Raw genomic sequence first — 27,431 nt, 5'->3', positions numbered from 1 at the left:
TAAGGGTGGTGTCATTTGCATATCTGAGGTTATTGATATTCCTCCTGGCAATCTTGATTCCAGCTTGTGCTTCCTCCAGCCTGCTGTTTCTCATGATGTACTTTGCATATAAGTTAAATAAACAGGGTAACAATATACAGCCTTGACGTACTCTTTTCCTATTTGGAACCAGTCTGTTGTTCCATGTCCAGTTCTAACTGTTGCTTCCTGACCTGTATACAGGTTTCTCAAGAGGCAGGTCAGATGGTTGGTATTCCTATCTCTTTCAGAATTTTCCACAGTTTATTGTGACCCATACATTCAAAGGCTTTGGCATAGTCAATATTCTTTAAAATCTCATTTATTAATACCCATTAATATAGATGCACACTTTATTTTTTTTAATTTAATTTAATTTTTAAACTTTACAATATTGTGTTAGTTTTGCCAAATATTGAAATGAATCTGCCACAGGTATACATGTGTTCCCCATCCTGAACCCTCCTCTCTCCTCCCTCCCCATACCATTCCTCTGGGTCGTCCCAGTGCACCAGCCCCAAGCATCCAGTATCGTGCATCAAACCTGGACTGGCGACTCGTTTCATACATGATATTATACATGCTTCACAGTTTAAAAAAACAAAAAGTGTTTGTTCATATATATCACTTGAGATATTTCATGAACCACTAGCTCAGTAATCCAAACCAATAGTAACATTTTCTCTGAGGTCTGTTAGAATAATAACTTCACTCCAGTATTCTTGGGCTTCCCTGGTGGCTCAGACGGTAAAGAATCCACTTGCAATGTGGGAGACCTTGGTTCAATCCCTGGTTTGGGAAGATCCCCTGGAGGCGGGCATGCCAAGCCACTCCAGTATTCTCGCCTGGAGAATCCCCATGAACAGAGGAGCCTGGTAGGCTGCCGTCCACTGGGTCGCAAAGAGTCGGACACAACTGAGCAACTAAGCACAGCACAGTACAACAAGACGCCTTCGTAACCAATTTGACACCAACATTTTTAATTCCTCTAACAAATTCCTGATGGTCATATCATGATATTTTAGAGAACTATCTGCCTTTTTCCTTCCCTCTTTGCAGTTGTAGTTTTCCTGGTTGAAAAGGCAGGCACATTTTAAAAATCGGATTGGTTAATAAAAGGGTTTTTATTCAAATGGTAACTCTGAACAGCTTTGTTCTAATGGGGTGGAATATGTAACTTGTTTTCTGTAGGTGTGTGGTTTCTAATTATCCATAGAGTGAGAATGAATTTGCATTTGCTTATTTTAGCTAGAAGGAGTAATCTAGGTTGCTTTTTCTTTTTAATTTTTACATATTCATCATGAGCCCTCTTAATAATTCAGCTTTTATTGGACACAGTTGGGCAACATGAATCTCTAAAAAAAAAGAAAAAGAAACTTTTGTACCTAGCATGAAGTGGATGCCTTACTGAATCAATTTCAAAGACTAAGTTCCTGCCTTCTAGGATATCAAAAATTGACAGGGGAGTTTAACATACCCTAAATATGTTTTTCATTGGCACATTTTCCAGCAACCCATAAATGAGGTATCTCATGGTTAAGTCTCTCTCTATTCCCTTCCTCCTGAAATACTTCTGGCTCCCAAATAGTTCCCAGTGTGATTGTGGGATTCAGCCCTCTCATTTCCTTCCCAGAAACTATCCCTTTTCCTGTGGTTCTTCTGTGCATATTCTGTGCCAGTCCCCATGCTAAATCACCTCATTTATGCAATGTTTCAATGATTAGATTCAGCATGTAAAATTGTAGAATGTAGATAACAGAGTCCTCCCACCTATATGAGGAAAAGGTAGGACTTGGGATCCTTGATGGTCTAAGGAAGTCACGACTATTGATCAAAGGAGATTGAGAAGCAGCCTGTGGAATTCCTCGGGGACTAACTGGCTCTGGAGCAGAAGTGTGAGCTAGAGCAGGAAAGGGTGAGAGAAATTCAAAAGTATAAAGACAGAGCCCAAAGACATCTGAAGTTAAACAAAGCTAGATACCAGAGGAGACCCCAGTGTGAAGAAGCTTGGGAGGGCTGCTCAGGGAAGTAGGCCTTCAGGGAGTTCCACTGGGGCTTAGAGACATGAAAGAACAAGATCTGATCAGATGGCATGGTGAGCAGCTCTGTGAATTGGGAACAAGTGTGATGAGGCTGATAGGGTGGAATGGAGGGTGATGGTGGCATGAGACAGGCTGCAAGGGAAGCTCAAGACAAGGAGTAGAGGACACGCTATGATTTGTTAACAGTATTGAAATGTATCCTTGCTGATAGAGCCTAAATACAGGAGCATATGAATGTTTTTTAAGTAGGCAAAAACTTTCTTGAAATATACATGTCTTTTAATGCTTCCCTCTCCCAACCCAGTATTCATTTATGAAATTCATATGTGTGTATACAGACACACCTTATCTAAATACCAACATTATCAAAGCCAATATATTCTAAATGTTTTTGACCATTACTCTGCAATGTCATATCTCTGTGCACGCAAGCTCAGTTGTGTCTGACTCGTTCAACCCCATGGACTGGAGCCCACCAGCATCCTCTGTTCATGGGATTTCCCAGGCAAGAAAAATGGAGTGGGTTGCCATTTCCTCCTCCAGGGGATCTTCTTGACCCAGGGATTGAACCCATGTCTCCTGCATTGCAGGTGGATTTTTTACCACTCATCAAACATTAAAAAAAAAATTAGGCTTTGAGATATTTTATGTTATTCAACACAGATAGGGTACCTGTTATGTAAGGGCTGATTTTCAGATGTCTCAGGTTGGATTTTAAATTTGTCCTTTCAATATCATATGTTGGCTAATTTTTTATCTGGGAAAATTTCAGAATTAAAAGCATTGCCAGAACTACTAAAGATCTATTCACTTGACACTGGCACCTAGATTACCCATAAAAGTTTAAAATAAAAGGCCTTACAAACAGGGAGCTGTAACCCCTCTCGGTCATCGGAATCAGAATGTCTCTGTTTTCTCTCTCCACACAGATTTACGTGTAACATAACCTTCCTTAGAAGAGTGGTGTTAAATTCCGGGTCTCAGTGTAAACCTTTCTGAAATAATTATAAAGAAACAGAAAAGCTTTGTAGCCCCTGCCAAACCTACTCTGGATAAAGGATTGTCAACATTTAGTTATAGTGTCCAATAGTGTTATTGAAATAGTTTCACTGCAAAAAGTTTACTTAAAACATCCTAAAACTAAATACAAAGGAAAGAGAACAGAGTTGGGGCTCTTAACATAAATGTAACTTAACATTTATAGTTCTAATGTTTTCAAGAATGTGATTTGTTTTTACCCATAACACATCCAAGTCCATACAGTAAGAGTCTGACTGATGATGGCATTCCTGTGTAATTTTTAAGTCACTTGTTTCCTGTGGCTCCTACTGTTGTTCCTCTCCAGTTGCAGAATAAGTACAAAGTCACTTACTCCTTGGAAGAAAAGTTATGACCAACCTAGATAGCATATTCAAAAGTAGAGACATTACTTTGCCAACAAAGGTCCGTCTAGTCAAGGCTATGGTTTTTCCAGTAGTCATATATGGATGTGAGAGTTGGACTCTGAAGAAGGCTGAGCGCCGAAGAATTGATGCTTTTGAACTGTGGTGTTGGAGAAGACTCTTGAGAGTCCCTTGGACTGCAAGGAGATCCAACCAGTCCATCCTAAAGGAGATCAGTCCTGGGTGTTTTTTGGAAGGACTGATGCTAAAGCTGAAACTCCAGTACTTTGGCCACCTCATGCGAAGAGTTGACTCATTGGAAAAGACTCTGATGCTGGGAGGGGTTGGGGGCAGGAGGTGAAGGGGACGACAGAGGATGAGATGGCTGGATGGCATCACCGACTCAATGGACATGAGTTTGAGTGAACTCCGGGAGTTGGTGATGGACAGGAAGGCCTGGCGTGCTGCAATTCATGGGGTCGCAAAGAGTCGGACATGACTGAGCGACTGAACTGAACTGGGTACAGATAGCTCAGCCTACAGTAAAGTTCTGATGTCAAACATTTAACTTATGTTTATCAACCATTTGATATTACATGTCATCATTTAATACTATTTTTCACTGCAGATGCTCACTCTGGCATTTAGAAACCCTATTAGAATTCTCAGTTCCAAACCACTGTTTTCCAAATATACAAGATCCATATCCCCATGGAAGCTGAAGCTTGAGAGTTCAGTCACATTAGAAGAACTTGGCATACATAGAATAGGCTCTTTTTCTAAAATAATTTTTAATTTGTTCAAAAAGTTAAAACTTAAATAATAGATTTTATAAATCAATGAACACTTAAACATAGTAAATTTTATCTGCATAGATAAACTGCCTTTAGTTTAGATAAATTATAAGAAAAACAGGATAATAAAGATTTTCACTGCTGAGAATTTCATAATGTAAATATCAATATATAAAGGCATAGGGGAAAAAATATGTACCAACTATACCATATTAACGAATGCCTACTGGAGCTCAGAATAGAATAATTTGTCTTGTATATTCATATTTAGGGGGAAATAACTAGAACACTATAATACAAATATAAAGTATAATGAATAGCAACTATAAACAGATACAAATTGTGTGCAAAGTCTGCCATAAACTTTGAAAAAAATACAGATTTTTGTATACAGAAGCTTATCATTCTGGTAGGTTTCAGTGAGAGAAAAGGAAAAGCAGAAAAGACTAGTGCTGTGCTAAATTATTCTATCTTTCTGTTATCCTTGCGGGTTTGGGGAAATTTTGAGGATTTTAATGATAGTTCAGGTTATTAAATCAGGCAAAACTGGTATCAGTGACATCTGAATTCACAAAGCAAGAGTTTGTGGAAGAGAAGTCAATAGGTCTGACTACTTGGGGCTTTGGTGGGCGGTGATTTTCCCTAAGTAACACTCTTTAAAAGAAGTTGGTTGTACTAGACATATATAATGATCCACTTAGTCCTATCTTTCTATAATTTCACCATAAATAAAGAATTGAGAATATAACTGCAAAAGGTAAGAACATTTTAGTTCAGGGAAAAATCACAGCTGTTTTGCAAATCAACTCTTGAATGCAGTATGTGCATGCATATGTATAAATATATTGTTATACAGTTTCCCATCCAATTTTGTTTCAGTGACTTAAACACATCCCAACACGGGCTACCTATTATTTATAGTGTTTCTTATATTCTTGGCCAGCCTATTGAATAGCTCTATAACGCAACTGTGTACAGACTTTGACATCACCAAGGAAATTGAGCCCATTAACATCTTTCATTCTTTACCCCTCTACCTACACATTTATCTATAACACATGTATCCTTGCCACTTTCCCCATGATCTTGGCTCATCTTCTTCAAAGCCAACTGCTATAAAACTACACTCATTCTTATCCCTTTAATAATTTTCTCTTTCTTTATTCTCTTACAAATGTCTCTTTCTTCTCAGTCCACAAACTTGGTCCAGTGTTTCTCATTAATGACATGAAATGGAACAACAATGACAATTTCTTCTCTAGATACACCTCTCTCTTTTCTGTTAATATTAAACTTCTAGAAAGATCAGCTATGCTTATTTCTACCTCCCATTTCTCCTCACTTCATTTTGATCTGGCTATCCGTCTCCTGTCCAGCAGAAGTGATTACCCATGGCCATTTCTCAGTCTCCAAACCTAGTAAAATGCAAGCATCTTCTCAAAACTTATAACCTTGGGACCGTTTCTTCTTGGAAAATCTTTATCTCCTCATCCTTCAAGATAAGATCTCTCTACAAGAAATAATACATCCAGGCTACCAATGAGTCTAAATTGGCTCCAGACTTTTTTTTCTGTTTACCAAAGAGTGAAAACTGATTCTCTGGCAAATGCAGAGAGCCATCTAAATAAACCAGGTACATCACTCCTGCCATCTTTAGTCACTTTCCAAGGTGTGAGCTTTTTGGTCATCTATTTCCTCCCTGTGCTGTCACCTTACACCACTCTGTTCATCTGTGACTCACCTTCCAACTCTCTCCTCCATCCCAAACTCCTTCATCTTGTCTTCTTGAGTCTCCACTATCCTTCCATGGTTGACAAAATGCTGTTCACTTCTAACCTCTTCTCTGAAAATTCCCCTGCCTTTTGTTGTTCAGTTGCTAAGTTGTGTCCAACTCTTTGTGACCCCATGGATGGCAGCACACCAGGCTTCCCTATCCTTTACCATCTCCTGGAGTTTGCTCAAACACAAGTCCATTGAGTCAGTGATACCATACAACCATCTCATCCTCTGCCACCCTCTTCTCCTCCTGCCCTTAATCTTTCCCAACATCAGGATATTTTCCAATAAGTCGGATCTTCGCATCAGGTCATCAAAGTATTGGAGCTTCAGCTTCAGAATTAGTCCTTTCAATGAATATTCAGGATTGATCTCCTTTAGGATTGACTGGTTTGATCTCCTTGCAGTCCAACAGATTCTCAAAAGTCTTTTCCAGCACCACAATTCAAAAGTATTAATTCTTCAGCATTCAGCCTTCTTTATGGTCCAACTCTCACATCTGTACATGACTACTGGAAAAACCACAGCTTTGACTATATGGACCTTTGTAGGTAAAGTGATGTCTGCTTTTTAATATGCTGTCTATGTTTGTCATAACCTTTCTTCCAAGGAGTGAATGTTTTTTAATTTCATGGCTGCAATTACTGTCTGCAGTGATTTTTGTCACCTATACATTGACACTTACCAAGAGCATTATCGACTGAACAACAAAGGCATCTGCCATCTGCCTTTACGGAGAATGAATCCCTTGCTGCTATAGCTGTTGACCTTCAACAATTCCTGAGGGAGTTCAGGGTGGACTGAGACACTCTGTGCTCCAGGGAATCTGGTGGGACAGGTCTTTAGATAGTTGGATGTTTTTAGGAACAGATTTTATGATCTCAATCCTTGCGTCTCCTCATATTTTGAGAAGCACTAAATCCTTTCATGGTGACAGCAGATCCTCATGACCAACAGAAAACTTTTGTAAAATGAGAGCTTCATGGCCCTGAACTCCCCTTTCACCAAAACCTTATATATTGACTTTCCCCCACTGCCATTTTGGGACAGTCTCTCAGAGCTATCTGAGATGCTGCCTCCCAGGCTGTAGTCCTCATTTTGCCCCAGATAAAACTTAACTAGCAACTCTCAAGTTGTACATCTTTTTTTATGGTAGACATTTTGGAGCCAAAGAAAAAATCTGTACTGTTTCCACTTTTTCTCCAAGGGAATACCCCCAATTTTAGCCTTCACTGACATCTAGCTTTCCACTAAGAATTCTGCTTCTCCTGCAGGCCTTATTTGCAACTGTTCTTTCTTACCCATATTATACAAGTCAGGGCTGGGAAGAGACTCAGCTGTCTCCTTATTTCTTGTTTATATTTTCAGGTACATTTTCCCTCTCCTAAGTCACTTCAGTAGTGTCTGACTCTGTGCGACCTCATAGATGGCAGCTGCCAGGCTCCCCCATCCCTGGGATTCTCCAGGCAAGAACACTGGAGTGGGTTGCCATTTCCTTCTCCAATGCAGGAAAGTGAAATGTGAAAGTGAAGTCGCTCAGTCGTGTCCAACTCTTAGCGACCCCATAGACTGTTGCCTACCAGGCTCCTCCATCCATGGGATTTTCCAGGCAAGAGTACTGGAGTGGGGTGCCGTTGCCTTCTTCAAGCACTGGAGTGGGGTGCCATTGCATTTTCCCTCTACCCTTATATAATATTCTGTCTCCTTGGGAGCCCATGCATCCTGCTTTGTTTCCCTCTACTCTACTTATCATTCTCTCCATCACCTTCACTCTCTCATCATTAATACATGAACACTGGCACAGAGCCTATGGGTTCCCTCTGTGTCTACTCTATTTACATCTTATCACTGTTATCAAAAGTACTTGCCTCAGGAAACCACTGGTCCAAGGAGGATGAGAGACACAGGAAGTAAACCTGGACCTGAACTACAGACTGGAGCCAAACCCAGTCAAACACTTTGAGATCTATAACTCCTAATCCACCTGACGATACATGACAAAGAAATAAATGTTTACTGTTGGTTTTATGGGCTTCCCTGGTAGCTTAGCTGGTAAAGAATCTGCCTGCAATGCAGGAGACCTGGGTTTGATTCCTGGGTTGGGAAGACCCTCTGGAGAAGGGATAGGCTACTTACTCCAGTATTCTTGGGCTTCCCTTGTGGCTTAGCTGCTATTACATAGCATGGTTGTAGCAACAGCTGACTGACACATTGAGAATCTCATTGGACCCTCTTTCTCAGTTTGATTAAAAACAAAACAAACACCAAAAACAAACAAACAAAAAACAATCAGAATTCTAGGTTTTATTCTCTAAATATTTCTTACTTTTCTTTCCTCCATTTAATCACTTAACTTTATATCCACATCACCTCTTATCTGGACTACCGCAATGGTCTCCTAACTATTCTTGCTTCTCTCCTTTTTAAAAATCCTTTCAAGTCCCCACAACCAACAGAGTGATATCATTATACTATAAAACTGACCACTCTGCTCCTTTAATCTGTTTAGATTCTCTGAGTCTGCAGGATTAAACTCACTTTCTTCCATTTGGTAGGAGTTCCCTGTGATCTAATCTCTGCCGGCTTCTTCACCTCCTAGCTTGTCCCTCTCCCCTCTGCACTCCTGCCATGCAAACTGCTTACAGTTTCTTGAACACACCATGATGTTTCAGGTTTTCATAACCTTCCATGAGCCTGAAATGTGTTAGTTCACTGACTTTTTCTATTCGCCAACCTTCTATTTATCTTTCAGATCTTACTATGGAAGCAGTTCTTTTCTGATACATGTCACTTTGTATCTCCAGCACACAACAGAATACCTGTTACAGAGTGGGTGTTTAAAAAACATGAGTGGAACAGAAATAATTTTGAAATGTGATTTGTAGAAAAAAAAAATGTAATCTCTATTTACTCATGAAATAAAGAAATGCACACACATACACCATATTCAAATGGTAAATAATCTTATCTTATGATATATTTCTTTCTAATTTGTTTTGATTCATTGAATTTTAGAGATAAACCACTAACAGTTTGCAATATAGGAGATACAGGGTTGCTCCATAATCAAGTTTCCATAGAAAAAAATCCTAGATGTTATCATTAATTTCCTTAATGATAACATCCTATATCCCATGGAAATGCAAACCAAAGCTGACACAGGTAGGAAATATATACATTTCTTGTGTCTAAAGCTATAGTTATCTGATATAACACGTGACAAAAGCTTAGAAATAAATATCCCAAATAACCATGCAATATTACCTCAACCAACTGATGAGGAAAGAAAGATAGTTCAAGTCCACTCCCCACTTACTCCAAGATATTATTTCCTCATCAACAATAGCAATGAAAAGTAATAAAAAGCAGTAACTCAATTAGAAGACTCAAACATGAAAAATGACCATGGTTGGTGTTCCAAATTTTAAATGCATATTTTAACTTAGATATTCAATAAAAGTATGAAATACTAAGACTCAACATAATTTATGGAACATCATTTAATAGCCCACTACTCATATTAAAGTGACTATCCAGTCATTTTATGTTTTATCTGTTCTTTCACAAAGATCCAGCAATTTCTTTAGCTATATTCGAACATTCTAGATTTGAAGTTTACACATAATGCATTTAAAGCAGAAGGTATGATCTATCAAGCTAGCAACTTGCATATTAAGCTCTCAGCCTTTGCTATAGGATATATCACATACACATTTGCTATAAATTATGCATAATGTATGTACATCACATGCATATTTTCTCTCACACATCTCTTCACTTGGCCCACACATTCACATGTACACATGCATGCAGAAAAAAGAATGCACAAATTATCAAGATTAGATACTCTTCTGCTCAATTAATTGCCTTAGAGAAGTTATACCTGTTGTGTTCCTAGTTCAGCTAGTTGATGTTACAAAAGGTAAAGTAAGGATTTATAGGTATTTTGACATGTGTGTCATGCCTTCCAACTAGACTGTGTCTTACTCCTGTATTCTTCTCAGTTCTTGAGATGGTGAGGTATTAGGCATAAGCTGGTGGAAAATAAAATGGCCAATGCATGGCATCTGCCACACCATATCTGGATTTATATCTTAACCCCAAGAGTTACCAACCGTAAGAACAAGGACTTGTGTCTTGAGCTTCAGCTTCTCAACAGCAGTGTGTGTACCCACTGTCCTTAGTGGTTGCAAGGCATCTCATCTGGAAACATTCCCCCTAGATTGCTGATGAATCTTGCTCATTAATTGATAAACTCAGCTCAGGAAAGGTCTGCACTAGCTGCCAAACATTACTTTTACAGACTTGCCTGTTTTACAGCTGTATAGACAGGTGTTTGAGACTATAAGAAATTAAAATAGAAACAGGAAAGCTTTTTAGTCCATTTTGCTAATTAATATGTCAGAGCTCATAAAGAAGGACTCATCGGCTTTCTTCAGCACTGCATCATCTTAAAGAGCTGGGTCAGCAAGGATCTCTGCAGACAGTCAATACATATTAAAACCGTTCTAAGCAGTAAATCAAAACAAAATAATATGAAGGCACAGTTTAAAAAAAGTAAAATTTATAAGCCCTTTCTGTCTGAATGCTGAGGAGCACTAAACTATTGGTTTCAGTGTCAGTTCAGTAAATTGGGCAAAAGAAAAGGATTCCTTCTCAGACATACTGTCCGAGTCTGTGTATAGCAAAAATCAAAGCACAATTTTTTTAAAAGCTATAACAAATTTGATGTCATTTTCTCTGGATTCTAATGTTCCTTCTGAATGTTTGTCATTTAAAAAAATGGTTTTATTTTTTAAAATATACATTTTGCTGAAGTTTATCCCTTCCCGCATTGCTAGGACTTGAGTTTTGTCAAAATTAAATCAGTGAGACAGTTAAGGGAAAAGGTGAAAGACAGCTTTTTGGTTTTCTAAGACTCTCTAAAACTTATGACTTTTTTCTTAAGGGAACCAAACAAAAAGTATTTTGTTCCTAACTTCTCTGAGTAAGTCTCGCCATCCCATAAGTATTAATGCCTCTCATATGTGGAGGAGGATCTAATAAGATTATAAACAGGAGTACCAGCCTGGCATTTTACTTGCCAAGGTGTGAGATGCCATGCACTGCCAGGGGAAAGCCCCTGAGGCAGATGATTAGAGAGGTCTCAAGAATACTGGATTGATTCCAGAAGAGGTGAGGGAATACTATATTTTGGGCCAAAAATGTTAGAAAGATTTATCTTACCTAAGACTTTGATTTGATCTGAGCTCTGAGGGATCAACCATTTAAAGAATAAGCCAAGGAAAGGGTGCCAAAAACACTGTCACAAACTTGGGAGGTACCCAAGCCAGGCCAACAGATGGAACTTGGCATGAAACGGCTCTCTACCCACTAAGTAGCTGACTCAGAAGAAATTTTAACTCAGATGAATTTATTAAAATGTTGAATATCATCCCAAATAAGAGGACAGATGACAGATTTAGGTCAGCACATACAATTTAATTTAACTTCCTGATGGTCTTGGACAGTATGAAAGCTGTCCACATTTTTATAATTAAAAAGAGACAGGGAGAGATATTCTTTCTTCTTAGTAAAAGAGATACTACTTTGTCACCCGAAAATTCTGGAGGAAGGATTAGGGGAAGGGAAAGATGAAAGGAAAAGAAGCTGACATTGGCAAGATAAGTGTAAATGATTAGGCAACATTGTACATTACAATCCAAACTGGCAACTTGCTTAGTAGTATAGACTGTAGCAGATGGAGAATACAGCTCTGTATTAGGGGAATGTTAAAAATGACAGAAAGAAGTTGCCAGAATCAAAAGGACCCTTAATTCTCTTTCACTGTTGTTAAACTGCTGCTATCACCAGGGCCTCATGGAAAATGTTCTACCCAAGTGCAGCCAATGAAGAGAGCTGCCCTTTACAGGAGGGATGAATTCTTGAGGATTACTATAATTTAAGACTTTAGTAGCAACTTTTTCTTTAAGGCTGCTTTTTGTTCTCTCAGTACTGTCTCGAATGTTTTATAGAGTGCTCTCATTTAATGGAACTCTACAGCACACAATTTTAGGTGATTGGTTAGCTCTCTTTATTGTGTTTAATTGTATGCCACTTTTGATTCAAAATTATCAAGTTTCTGGTTGTTTTCAGCATTTTCCCTGGTTCCACAGAGAGCCAATGAAAGAATTGATGATGTTGTGATAGGATAAAAAAAGTACTTAAACTATAAGAATAGTGAATATTGTAATAATAGCTCATCAGTAATGAAAATCTTCTTTAAAACAGTGCTTCATGGGATATGAAGATCATTAGTAATATTTCTATTACCAGCTAAAATAAAGCTGCCATGTGAAGCTCATAATTAATCTAAGAGTTTTAAAATTATGCCATTTTTGCCATTTTCTTTCAATTTGGAAGATTATTTCATGTTTAGAGTACTTCTTTACTAATATCTTTATTTCATACTACATGGAGAAGGCAGTGGCACCCCACTCCAGTACTCTTGCCTGGAGAATCCCACGGATGGAGGAGCCTGGTGGGCTGCAGTCCATGTGGTCGCTAGGAGTCAGAGACAACTGAGCGACTTCACTTTCACTTTTCACTTTCATGCATTGGAGAAGGAAATGGCAACCCACTCCAGTGTTCTTGCCTGGAGAATCCCCGGGACAGGGGAGCCTGGTTGGGTGCCGTCTCTGGGGTCACACAGAGTTGGACACGACTGAAGTGACTTAGCAGTAGCAGCAGCAGCAGCATACTACATAAAGATATACCATTAAATTTACTTAAAATACTATAGCAATATACTCAGATAATGTTTGCATTTAAAAATAGTGACAATAATTTTTAGTTACTAGCTAACAGTAATTTGTTTGGAAACAAAGTAAGATTAGAATAACATTTGATTCCCTGGAAAAAGGCAGAACATTTATTAATCAGTTGTTTTCAAAACTCAAGTTGATAAACATTCTTTAAAAAATGCTTCCTCTACTTACACTGAAGTGCATCTCAGTTCACAAAAGAGTTTATATCTTCAAGTATTAATATGTGTAAGAGAACTAAGGACAAGTAGTTGTTGTCTAGTTGCTAAGTTTTATCTGACTCTCTGCAACCCCATGGACTGTTGCCTGCCAGGCTCCTCTGTCCATGGGAATTCCCAGGCAAGAATACTGGAGTGGGTTGCCATTTCCTTCTTCAGGGAATCTTCCCAACCCAGGGATTGAACCTGCATCTCCTGCATTGGCAGACGGATTCTTTATCACTGAGCCACCAGAGAAGCCCAAGGACAAGTAGTAACAGTCATTTAAGATGAACAAAATGTAGACTATCCTTGGGAGTTCCTTGGTCATGGGAACTTCCTTCTCAGACTCCTAAAAATATTTCCCGTGGTAGAGAGTTTAATGGACGAAGATGATGGGAACAAGCAGCATGTGGCAATTTATCACTCCTACAGAAATCTTTTCTTTCACAGTGATCTAACCTCTTAGGCTCTTTATTAGAAGGGGCAGAAAAGAAAACATCTAACAGTTGCAAACCAGCCCTTTCCTGCTGTTATCACTAGTGAATTTAGAGAAAGAAGAAAAGGGGAAAAAAAATCATAATCTTGCCCTGGAACATGATGGAAGTAATGAGGCATCAAGGCCACTTACTGCTGAGAACATAATTGGCCCATAAACACAGGAGATACTTGGTGATGGGAACAACTTCTTTGTTTCAAAAATGAAGGGATGCCAACACATCATAACCCTCCTGTTGTTTAGAGCGGTATTTCTAAGAGTAAAATGGATACTATCCCCACAAATAATGCACCCTGTACTTACTAGCTTAAAGTGTTTTCAAATAATGTGAATAAATGATGCTGAAGGAAGTGCAAAGGAATAGAAGGTAGGTCACTTGGCAATGAAAGGAAAGCTTGGATTTTAGACCTGATGGTATCACACACAAAATACAGAAAGAGCCTGAAGACCCTCAGAGATCCTTATGGACTTGCTAGGGCACCCCCAAGGAGCTCATACATAAATCATCTCAGGCCCAATCCCATTTGATGACAGGTAGAAAGATGATTCCTTTTTGAGAAGGAAGAAATGGCCACGTTTTCCTTATTTTGGAACATCTTTGTCCTGCTACTTTAATCATTGCAGAAAAAAAATTCAAACTTTCTTGGGTTTTCTTAGTAATTTTTTGTGACTGCAAGTGTTCAGCTGGTGTACAGGTTAAAGATTTTTGGTTTTATAATTATTTTTTGGAAATCTTTCTTCCTTCTTAAACATTTGAGTCAGCATACATTATGCTACTATTGAGACGGCCAAGCAATAATTCATCTTTGTGGAAGTCAGAGACATCTCATGTATTAATGAGCAAGCCTTTCAGTGACAAGTGGATGGAAACAGGTTCCAACTACTACTCAAACACAGCCAGAGATTTCCAGGAAGGAGAATATAAAGTCAGTGACAAGGAATTTCTTACCCGATTTGTGTCCAGCCAATGAATGGACTTTGCTTTCATCTGGCACTGCAAAGAAATAAAAGAGATGAGGATCAGATCAACTTGTAAATCAGCCAGTTTTTGAACAATAAATTAATATAGATTTGTAGTAAGTGAAATCTTTTACTGGCAAAGATTTGAGAAAAAAGTTTCCCCAGCCTGCCTGGGGCATCTCATTTCTCTTGGTAGGTATTTTAAAGACAGTTATGAAGAAACATATGTTCATTAAATCTTCTTTGAATAGAATTTCATTCTTTTGAATTGTTTTAATATTTTCACTTATTTGAACTGGACTGTTGTTTCTGTAGCCACAAAAACAGAACTTAAACTCAAGTATCTGGGGCTGTAGAATATATAATAAGACTCTTTGTGCATAACAGCAATATGCTCAGTCCCCAAGGATCGAATTTCTGTATCTGGTCAAAATGGACCAAAAGGGAGCAAATTTACAATTCCTTCTGAAAAATGTATTTTAAAATAAATATAACAGGAAACAATAGCATTCAAAAGATAAGATCTTCATCAGGCAACAGAGGACAGTGACTCTGTAGAGATGGAAAAGAAGTAGGGTGATTCCTACAGTTGCTGCAGTTTACTGTCTGGAGAAAGTCTTCAGATTGTGGTGTAAGAAGGGGAACACAGGCAGAGCCCAGGAATATGCCAGTCTGAGGATGCGAAGCTGGAAATCCAGGGAAAACCAGGGCAGACAGAGCTTAGATCAGAGAATTAGAGAGAAGAGAGGTATACAGAATTCTTTCTGAGATCTGCAGAGGATCCCTGCAGGTATTTAATTAATTGCTAATGATCACATGATGTGAGGAAACTACCCAAAACCTGGGCGAAAACTACCCCAAAGAGGAAAGAACACAGTGCCTGCAGTTCTCATAAGGCTGGGAATAAAGTTCCCCTTCCCAATACCCAGAGTGAAAAACTTCATAATTTAGGGGCATCCATTAGAATAGGAGGAAGGATATTGCGTCAGCAGTGAGTAAAAACGTAAGCGAACATAGCTCTCATGAAATGGATATGATTTTGAAAGACACAAATTACCAAAGCTTATATAGGAAGAGATAATCTAACAGCTCCATAGCTTGTTGGTTTTTTGTTTTTTTTTTTTTTAATGGATTTGTAGTTCAAACTTTGTGAGAAAGAAACCTCTAGACCCAGATGACTGCCTTGATGAATTCAACCAAAAATTTAGGAAGAAATACTACCAATTCTCCAGAAATTCTTTCAGAAAATTCAGAGGAGAGAACATTTCCTAACTCATTGTGAGGCTGGCATTACCCTGATATAATATCAAGCAAAGGAAGTCTATGAAAGCTACTAACCAGTATCTCTCATGAACGTAGAATCAAAGTGTTCTTAACCCTTAGGCAACTCTGCATGGATTATCACCTCAATATTCAACAACAGCCATTCAATATTCACCATGTGTCATAGTCTATATTAGTCTGTGAAACTCTGGTGGCTCAAGGGTAGACACAAAGCAAGGGGGAATTTGCTAACAGAAAGATCTCCTTCATTTCCCCAAACATTCGATTGGTCTCAGAGTAATAGGCCTCTCCTTCCTTTACCTATAACATTCAGTCTATTTCACTGATCCGGTCACTATACAAAAATTTTCATAAATCTTCCCACACCCACCTAGCCCCCTTTTTCTAAGCATTTCTTTATTTTCTAGATAGAAACATTACATGTTTGTGATTACCCTGGTATTAATATTAACTTGCTTAAAAATCATGTTAGACTTTGTGCTTCCAGGAGGAGATGCCAGTCGCTATGTATCAGGCTCCAGTTGTGGGCCAAATTCTGTCTTACCCTGTTCTGAAAAAACTTGCAGTGGAATCTGTTGTATAAATGGAAAAAATAGTGGAAAACAAGGATGACGATTAAAAAAAATATTACTAGTAGCTAATACTTAGCACTTATGATATACAAGTTCTACCCTCTACCTTTTATATCTATTAATTCATTTAATGCTCACAGTAACCTGTGATGATGGTTGTTATTATCTTTACAGATAAAGAAACTGAGGCACACCTCATAAGTGGAGGAGCCAAGGATTAAACAAAGCACTTTTAATCACTCTACTATAGTTGTGATGAATCATAGAAGAGTTATAATATTTCTCAAATTATTGACAATATGAATCCAATGTAAGAAAAGCCCTGACAGACACTCTTATGTTAGAATACTATTACCTTTTAAATTAGAATACATCTTATGAATAGAAACTTTCTATCATGATCAATATTAACAGTGTTAGCTATAATTTTGTTTAACATGTTCAGAATTCTACAGTTTTAATGGATTCAAGCCAAAATAATTCATTTCCATTATACAGATGAGAAATCATCTGAGATAAAAATCTTGACTTATTATTTTAATATATTTATTAACTTTATTAATAAATGTAAAAACCAGAGCTTCATAGGTAAATTTATTTTACCTATCTGTGCCTCAGTCGCATCATCTATAAAATGAGGATGATACTGCTTTCCAGGTATGCTTAGAGTGAACGTTATATATTGTAAGTTTATGCAAAATATGTAGAAGATCACATGTGCTTAGTCGCTCACTCTCAGTCATGTCTGACTCTTTGCAACTCCATGGACTGTAGGCTGCCATGCTCTTCTGTCCATGGGGATTCTTCAGGTAAGAATACTGGAGAGGGTTGCCATGCCCTCTTCTAGGGGATCTTCCCAACTCAGGGATCGAATCCAGGTCTCCCACACTGCAGGCAGATTCTTTACTATCTGAGCCATGAGGGCAGCCCATAGTAACTGCTTAATAAATATTAGTTATTAAATCATCAGTAATGATAAACTAAATAGAAAAATTTACATAATTTTACATAATAACATGATAGCTTATAATCGGATAAATGTGACTTAAATTCCAGATTTACCAGGAAAGTTAGTAAGTTCCATTAAACTTCAGTTTCTCAGTGTGAAAAATAATATAAAACACTATACAAAGAATTGTGAAAACTGAGTGAAAAACATTTACAAAATCACTTAGCACAGTTTCAGGTATGTATTTCTCAATAAATGAAAACTTTTGATAAATGGAAACTGTGAGAGTGGGAAGGGTGGTGAATTTGATGATGCTGATGGTGTTTATGACTTAACCTGCCAAGGATTATAAAGGAAAAGACTTCATAGGATATTTTCAGTTGCATCTCATGGATAATCCAACACTTACAACAGGTTTCACCTTTCAGTTTATCTGGCTCTGAGTTTATTTTGTAGTCGAAAAAGGCAATATATATACGGTCTCATTTTATGCAGCTATTCTTTTTTTTAATATAAATTTATTTTAATTGGAGGCTAATTACTTTACAATATTGTATTGGTTTTGCCATACATCAACATGAATCCACCACGGGTGTACACGTGTTCCCCATCCTGAACCCCCCTACCACCTCCCTCCCCATACCGTCCCTCTGGGTCATCCCAGTGCACCAGCCCCAAGCATCCTGTATCAGGAATTCACACAAGGGTAAGATCTTATTTTTTGTTTTTATCTTTTTTTAACAGCCATAAGTTATACCATTAAATCTAAGCCAATATAAGTACTGAAAGTTCACCAGCCATGTTAGGCTGAACATGATAACTTTTTGGCTGAATACTATCTACTATTTTTAGTAGGAGTACTTATTATTTTAATTGACAATTTGAAATTCTTTAGAACACTAACAAACTATTTCAAAAAACAGTGTAGAACATCCAAATGGGTGACAGGCATAAAAATTAGGGGTCTTTCTCCAAATATTCACTGACACAGATGTCTATCTTTAGGACAGAAGATAGATGAATGAACATAATAGAAAATGGAGGGAACTGTAATGACTTAATTAATAGAATACATTTTATTTAAAAGGTTAAATTGGGAACAATCATCTTTTATGCACATGCTTAGTGCTGGGAAGTGATTTAAATAACAGTAGCAAATGAGAAAATGAGGTAAAATTACATATACCACCAAGCTTTTTTTTTTTTTAATGACAAGTGTTATAATTAATACTCAACTTCCTTTATCACTTACACCACCTTAAAACTACTAAAAAGTTCTCTCTTAGAGCTGAAGCTTAAGTCTAGTCATTTCTTGCATATTATTTAGATAGCATAGCAATGGGAACAAAATTAGTTACAATACTAATATGACAGGTATGTCATTTTAAACAAAGAGCTTATTTACAAAAGGCTGAAAATGAGTGAGCCTGGTGGTGGAAAAGTCTTCAATTCCAAAATGGCAAGTAAGGTACCGAAAGTATCAAGGAAGAGGGTGGTGATGGAACAGATGCCAAAATTTCTTGTTCTTGTTCTAATGATAGACTGCTTTCTCTTCCTCCCTTTCTTTCTCTTTCCCTACCTCTCCTTTTCCCTTCTCCTCACTCTGCCTCCCTTCCTCCCTCTCCTCTTCCTTTCTTTCTTCCTTGAAGTTTCTAGAGCATATTATTCTCCCTCTCTTATCCTTCACTTTTACCCAAGGACTGGTACTATTTGCTCTTGATTACTCTAAACGGTACTATAGTGGTTAAAGAAGTACCAGTGAAATGCTGAGTCCTTCTGAAGATGAAATTCATAGATATTTTTATTATAACTGCTATTACATATTTAGAGGGCACTGTGGACTTGGTGTCTCTTGAGATTTCTCTAGATAATGGGATTTCTATATTAAGCTCCTGCTTCCTGGCATTCAACTCAGGATCAATGGACACCATTTGATTGAATTGTTATGAGGGTTTTCATAATGCAGGCACTCTTCGGTTTGGATGCTTGTTAATTTCCTGGCATGGCCTCTGGTTCAGGAAGACTTGCTGAGGAAACACAGCGACCTGACAGCCTATGTCTCCAGTTCCTTCGGTTGTAGACCTCTGAAGCCAATCAAAGGTCTACCAGCTACCCATCACTAATGGAACCTTTTTTAAAAATGTGGATAAACGCACAGTGTCTTTTGGTTAATTTCAACTAGGTTCACTGTTAGAGTTGAGAGAAACCATAAAGAAAGAAAATATGGGAAGAAAATCTGAAAAATATGGTGCTTTGAGAACTTCGTGGCAAACATTAAAGTCCATGTAAGACATACATTGGCTTCCCAGGAGGACATATTTATATTAATATAGTGATCACTTAAAGTGTTTTATTCTTTTGTCAAGCCTTCTTATACACTTCAAATGCATTCTCACTGGGGGAAAATAATCTCCTTGCTTATTGATAGTATTTGATATGCATTTTATAACATAAGTGACTATTAGGGACTTCACTTGCTTAATAAAAATTTGCAGAACAGTGGCAGATTTGGTGAGCTAATGGACCCCATATGCTCTTCTTATGCTGACAGAAGATGGTATATTACTAACATGCACAAACCTTTTCAGATAAAAATTGCCATCAGCTACAGTTATTCTTTTTGAGGATGCCAACACTATGTCATAAATGGGGAATATGCAAATGTGTTCAGATTCCCATTACTTCATATCAAGATACTTTGATGCAAAGCAGAGTTCTATAACATGATACAATGCTTGTCTTTCACACAGACAGCTCTATTTCATTTAACTTTGGATTTCCCTGTCTTTGACATAATAGAGACTGCTGTTTTGAAGATGATGTTTGGCACAATAAAAATCCATCTTCTAAAGAGGCCATAAATATGTCTTTTTGGATAGTTTACTAGGAAACTAAATATCAAATAATTACTTATTAGCTAATAAACTTGTTTCTAAAAGTTGTTCCTTCAGAATTAAAAAAAAAATGATGTAGTTGCTAATATTAAGAATCAATTTTCTTCTCCTTCAGCAGATCAATTTCTGTGCCACTCATTGCCTTCCAGAATTTCTAAGGAACACAAACCTGTTTCAAGTTGTAAATTAAGTTCCCTCTTTCACAACCATGAAGTATTGCTGCATTAATTTATATTGTTTTCTTATGTCGATGACTATTTGGCATACTGCTTCTCCTTAGGGAGACTTTCTTGGGTTTTCAGCACTATAAATTCTTATGTGTTGAAAAATTCTTCCAACTCTTGAAAAACAAGTGAAATAAAAAAAAAAACAAAGTAAGGCATCTGCTGAAAAATGGGCAAGGTGATCAGTAGGAGATAATGACACAAATATTCTCACCATCTCTCTTAGTTAGCTGCCTGCAAAGCACCCTGTTCATCCTTAGATGTGCTGCTACTCTGACAGTAAGCTAATCAGAATACAACAACTGAAGTTTTCTTCTAATGTTATAGGGCAACTTCCAGAATATTGGAGTGGGTTTCCATTTCCTTCCTGAGGGGATCTTCTCAACACAGGAACCAAACTGCTGTCTCTAGCTACCAGGGAAGCCCATAATTATATGTGTGTCCAGGGACTAATTAGTCTTTTTCAATCTTCTGAACTTATCTGTAAACTGCAGATAATGCTCCCTACCAGAGAATATGAGACAACTTAGAGAATACAAAAACTTATCACGGACACCAGTAGAAGCGAGTACTCAAAGATGGATAATGCCTGTCTTTCACACCCTACCACTTCTGCTGGGTGCTCTGCACTCTATCATATCACAAGTATGTTTTTGAACAGGCTATGTAACTTCATGCATCTGTACAATGTATACACAGCACATGCAATTTCTTCTGACTCATAACAAAAATGCTTCCATTATCCTTCTAGGAAAACATGCTTTAAGATTCCATTCAAATGTCATCTTTTCCACATCATCTTCTCACATCTCCAGTTTGAACTTAGGGACTCAGTTTGTAAATGTCTCAATTATTTGTGCATGATTCTTTTCACATTAAACTGTGAACACCTTAAGGAAAGGGTGTGTCTTGGTTTTACCCTTGTAGGCATGGAATCATGCCCAATCTCTAGTAGGTACTCTTGATGTTTGCTGAGTGAACAAATGCATCATTTGTAAGAATAAAGGAAAGGAAGCAGCAATTTGGATATATCCTTTCAGCAAAAGCTTCTAGACCAATGAATGTGAAATATGTTTATCAAGATATACACATGGTTATATAAATGTTGTGACAAAAATGTATAGATACCTAGTAAAATTCTTATGGTGCAATTTGTAGACATGTTCTTAGCAAGGAAAGGTCAGAAGAAGGTGACTGGAGTTAGATTCTGGGATAGATCTAATAAAGACCACAACATAGTAGAAATGTTTAGAATAAATATAAACTTACTTAAATTTTGAGTCGTGAAGTGTAGAAAAAATATAATTGGTAGTCTAATCACAACTCATTTTGTATTTTTAATAAATGTGTTATTAGTGCTTTTATATTTAGTTTTGGGCTTGCTGGCACTAATTTCACCATTGTTATTCATGTGGTAATGACACTTGAAAGAGAAGTTCATTGTGCTTACAGAAAATTTCACATTACATTAACAAAAACACTGAGTACTTAGCATAGAGGGTACTCCTTTCAGTACACAAATATGAATTTCCAAAGCTGTAAATACATGTATACCTGTGGCAGATTCATTTTGATATTTGGCAAAACTAATACAGTTATGTAAAGTTTAAAAATAAAATAAAATTAAAAAAAAAGAAATTAAAAAAAAAGAATAAATAGATGTCTTTTTGCTACATCAAAATTTCAGACAAAAACAAAAAGAAAACATAACTTTAAAAATTGCTTTTATGAAATACTGAATCATTAAAGTCTTTATATGTTTAAGATACAAAGAACAACAATAAAGCAAACATGGTCTATTAATCAGTGAGTTTGAGAAAAGAATATTATTTTACTTTGAAGGTTTGTGGCTGCTCCACTCCAATCTGACCCCTTTCCCTCACTCAGATGTAACCACAATCCTGAATTTTGCCCTTTATGCTTTTCTTACTTTAAAAAAATTATCAAAAATTCATCCCCAAATAACATAATTTACATTTGTATACTTCATTAAATGATACTGAATTCTGTTACACACTTTTCTGTGTATACTGATGTGATCATACAATTTTTCTTTTTTAGTTTGTTAATATGTGGCTTACACTGATTGATTTCAAATGTTAAACCAACCTTACATTCCTAGATAAACTCTACTTGATCATAATCTTCTTTTACACATTGTTGAGTTCAACTTGCTAAATTTTTTAAAAGAATTTTATACAAGTTTATGAAGAACATCAATCTAAAGTTTTCTTTCTTCTGTGTCCCTGTCTGGCTTTGGTATCATAGTTGGGAAAGCATTCCTTTCTTTTTATTTATCTGGAAATGTCTCTATAGAATTCCCATTATTTCCTCCTACAAAATGCTTAGCAGAATTCACCAAAAAAGCCACATGGAGAGAGAGTTTTCTTTGTGGGAAAGTATTTCACTATAATTCTTTGAAAATCTGTTTACCCATTTGTCTCCTGTATAAAGATATCATGGAATCAGTGCTGAATATAAGGAATTAAAAACAATTATTTTTTTGAAATACAGGACCATGAACAGAATGCTGCTAAGCTGATGGATTAAAAGGAAACCATATCTAGGCCCAGGCTATTCCCCTGTCCTGATAGCACACTCACTACCTTCATGAGCAACTGCCAGAGAACCACCTTCCAAGAGTCCTCATAACCAAACTTTCACTAAATTCAACTGCCTAGAAAATAAGTCTCCTTAGTCTTTAAATTCAAGTTTGAACTCTTTTTTTTACCCTTCTCCTTGTATTTTCCTCTATTCACTTTTTATTCACATTCTCTAGAATGATTCCTTGTTTCTGCCCATTGTCTTTATCCTTAGCTGAAAATGCCTTAAACCTCTCATTTGTAAATACTATATTTCTCCTGGGTCCAGCTCCCCACCATATCCATTTCTTTGTAGGATATTCTATTTCTGTCCTCCCTAAAACGCTTTAGGTTTGCCTCCAAGCAAATGTACCACTTTCTACATGGTGTTATGTTGATTTGTGGGCAACTCAATGAAGGCAAAGATATTATTTTATTCATCTTTACAAATTACAAAGGTCCTCAAGTTAGTTGTATGAAGTCTCTCTCTCTCTCATTTGTTAATCTATAACAGGAAAAAGATGGCTGTGTGGGATCCCTCCCAGGAAACTTCCTTCCCTGTGAATTCTCAGGATCTACCCTAGGTGACTGCAGCCATGAAATTAAAAGACGCTTACTCCTTGGAAGAAAAGTTATGACCAACCTAGATAGCATATTCAAAAGCAGAGACATTAATTTGCCAACAAAGGTCTGTCTAGTCAAGGCTATGGTTTTTCCAGTGGTCATGTATGGATGTGAGAGTTGGACTGTGAAGAAGGCTGAGTGCCGAAGAATTGATGCTTTTGAACTGTGGTGTTGGAGAAGACTCTCCAGAAGACTCTCAGTCCCTTGGACTGCAAGGAGATCCAACCAGTCCATTCTGAAGGAGATCAGCCCTGGGATTTCTTTGGAAGGAATGATGCTAAAGCTGAAACTCCAGTACTTTGGCCACCTCATGCGAAGAGCTGACTCATTGGAAAAGACTCTGATGCTGGGAGGGATTGGGGGCAGGAGGAGAAGGGGATGACAGAGGATGAGATGGCTGGATGGCATCATAGACTCAATGGACGTGAGTCTGAGTGAACTCCGGGAGTTGGTGATGGACAGGGAGGCCTGGCGTGCTGCAATTCATGGGGTCACAAAGAGTCAGACATGACTGAGTGACTGAACTGAACTGACCCTAGGGTTGGACTATTTCCACTACTCAGACTATGGAAACTCTCAGGTTTCCTAGAACCTTGATAAGTTTTTCTGTTTTCAGCAAGAAATCAATATTGATTAAACCATAGGGAAAAAAAGGGCAGAGACTACCGTTTAAGTCACACAATAAATGGCCATTATTCACTATTAACCAGTGGAAAAACACACCTCTCATTCCACTATTTATAATGTATATTTCCATAGAGTGATTCATCTTTACCAGGGATAAGGAGGAAAGAAACTAAAACTTACTACCTACTTATATGTGTCAGAAATCATGCCAAGCATTTCAATACATGTTATCCTATTTAATCATCATAAAAGCCATGTAAACACTATTACCTTCACTTTACAGAGGAGGAATCTGATGCTCAGAGGAGTTGTGTCATAAAGTGAGCAAGTGGGATGGCCAGGATCTGAAGGTTTCTGACTTCAAAGCACACATTCCTTCTACTATGTGAGTCTGAGAGGTAGGATTTTGCTAATAGTTTTACCACCAAGAACTACACATTTCACTAGCCACCACTATCACCTAAAGTAGAATTTCATAGCAAACCCGGAGAAAGAGCACATAGTGTCTCTTAAAAATGGTTGTGGATGCTCTCAAAAGAAAGAAATAGAGCTGTCATAAGTTGTTTCAATTCTTGTACACCTGGAAATTGTTACCAAGGAGAGGCATAGACTATTGTTCAGATAATGTCAGCAGTAGAAAAGGGAGGAATGAAGAAAGGTTAGAGTGACATCACAGAGAATTTATTGCTTGAACACAGGAATGAGGCAAAAGAAGGAACCACAAATGAATCAAGTGTGTGGTCTTGCAACTGAGGGCCACCATTACTAGAAGACAGAGAGGGAAAAATGGTGTAGGATCAGGTCGATAGTATGGATAAAGTAGAAGCAGCACGGTGCTGGGGACTCACATCTCTTTTTCACCTCCCCCTGCCAACTTTTTGATGCAACCTGACAGTATTAGATTTTGGCAGCCAAATAGGACAATTGTTGTTAGTTCATCACATGTACAGTTAACAAAAATCCTGAAGTCCTTTTTACATTAACTGTTGTTGAGTATCTTTGTCCAACAAATATTTATAGAGTCAGTGGTATGCCAGCCATCATGCTGGGCATGTGGATTGTGGAAGTGAACAAGGTAGTCGTGAGCCCTGCACCAGCAGGGTTTCTACCATACAACTAACCGCAGATAATGCATGCGGTATTTTGCAAACCTTCCTCATCAAAGCTACCTTCAGCTCTCTCCCTGACAGATGTAATAACCCTTGACTCAACTCTGAGATTCTGTACTCAGTCTCTATTCCACATAGAAACTATTATAATCCTTATAAGACAAAAGACAAAACAAAAAGCTTATCATGACAGTCTCTTAACTAAAAGCCTCCCAATCTGATCACATTTAGAAGTAAATCTGAAAACTTGCTAGACTCTCCAAGACCTGGTCCGCAGGGGTCTTTCCAACCTTGTTCTGCATGGCCCTCTCCTTGCTCAGTGTATTTCACTTACCGTGGCCTCACTGCAGTTTCATAAATATGCCAAGTGCGGCCCTCATCGGGGGGTTTTCCCCATGTAGTTCAATGCCTTCCTTCACTCACATCTCTACAGACAAAGGATCATCACAGAGCTGTTCCCTGGCTACTAAGGCCGGAGGCCTCTAACTGTTACAAACCCCAACTCTGTTACTGTTTCTTCACCTTGGTTCATTTTCCTAAAAGCACTCATCACTCACATCTTCCCTAATTAGAACAAAAGTTCCGTGTGAATGTGGGTTTTGCTTTGTTCACTGAATTGTCTTTAAGGTCTAGAACAGTGCCTGGTACATGTGAAAGTGAGAGTTGCTCAGTCGTGTCTGACTCTCTGCGAACCCATGGACTATACAGTCCATGGAATTCTCCAGGCCAGAATACTGGAGTGGGTTGCCTTTCCCTTCTCCAACCCAGAGATCTTTCCAACCCAGGGATTGAACCCAGGTCTCCCGCACTGCAGGCGGCTTCTTTACCAGCTGAGCCACAAGGGAAGCAAGCCCAAGAATACTGGAGTGGGTAGCCTATCCCTTCTCCAAGGGATCTTCCTGACCCAGGAATTGAACCGGGATCTTCTGTATTGCAGGCGGATTCTTTACCAACTAAGCTATGAGGGAAGCTCATTGGTACATGGTAGGCACTTGATAAATATCTGTTGAATGAAAGAAGGATGCTCAGGGATCTGGGGCAATGGGAAATGCAGAGACTGGACCTAGTTTATAGACTGAGTGTTCCTGATGGCTTTAAACTGAGACCCGGAGATATACAGAGATGGATGAAGCTAGTATTAGGACAGAGGAAACATGAAAACCCCAAAACAGGATCCCACACATAGAACCTAAAACTCCTCTGTACAGAGGGTGACTAGTGAGAGACTGAGTGTAGGAGAAGAAATGAGTCAGTCATGGAGAATCTCAGAAGCCACATTAATGAGTTTTGTCTTTATCCTCAAGGCAATGGGACACTGCTAAGGGATTTTCAGCAAGAAAGTGACATGATCGGATTTATGTTTTAAAACGATCACCCAGGCTGCAGCGTGGAAAATGAATTGGATGGGAGTAAGACAGGAGAAGGAAGTTGCTTCAGGAATTTACATTTATCCCTATTAAATTTAATCTTCTGAATTGCAGCTCATCAGTTCTCCCTGTTGAGATCTTTTTGAATCCCTATTCTGTCATCCACACATTAGCTAACCCACTGAGCTGTGTGTCACTTATACATCTGATAAGTCAGCCTTCTACACCCGAGTCATGCTCAGAGCTTACATTACTGAACACCACCCCTGTTCTCTTTAGGTGCTTGCGGGTTGGCTTACTCTCCCATCTCTAGGCAGTGTCTCTTCTTGTAAAGTTCACTGGCCAGCCCAGAAGTGAAACATAACCCTCAAATCTAGTAACCTGAGCTACCTAGGATTTTCATGTGCATTTCCCCTAGAGCTTATGGACTTCACATTAGGACAGAAACTCAGTTTATTTGTGCATGAATTAATGTTGGCATGTGACTTCTTGCTGGGGATTGCACAGTTGCTTCTGTTCTTGGCTACAATAAGTACTATTAAAAGATTTCTGTTCTGGCATGAACAGAAATGTATTTCTGCCCAGACGCTACTATCATCTGTTTAATATGCAAACTGTGCAAAACCAAGGCTACTAGTATGTAATAGATTTTGAAAAGTTGTCATCCAGACTCATTGTTTATTAGAGGATATTAATTTGGGGGTTTATGTGCTGTGTCTCCAATTCAG

At 38.0% G+C, this 27,431-nt stretch overlaps 1 protein-coding gene across 3 annotated transcripts in view; it reads right to left on the bottom strand.

Moving 5' to 3' along the window:
• Window positions 1–27,431, bottom strand: part of PARD3B (par-3 family cell polarity regulator beta) — a 1,151,736-nt gene that overhangs the window by 385,097 nt on the left and 739,208 nt on the right. For all 3 annotated transcript variants that reach the window (XM_019975590.2, XM_070800250.1, XM_070800252.1), the window contains one exon: window positions 14,461–14,505. In XM_019975590.2, the coding sequence (XP_019831149.2) occupies window positions 14,461–14,505 (45 nt within the window). The remainder of the gene's footprint in view (window positions 1–14,460; window positions 14,506–27,431) is intronic.

The sequence above is a fragment of the Bos indicus genome, chromosome 2 (genome assembly GCF_029378745.1).
Source record: "Bos indicus isolate NIAB-ARS_2022 breed Sahiwal x Tharparkar chromosome 2, NIAB-ARS_B.indTharparkar_mat_pri_1.0, whole genome shotgun sequence".
NCBI classification, from domain to species: Eukaryota; Metazoa; Chordata; class Mammalia; order Artiodactyla; family Bovidae; genus Bos; species Bos indicus.
Note: the sequence above shows the minus strand (reverse complement) of the source record. Positions and strands in the feature narration are given on the sequence as shown.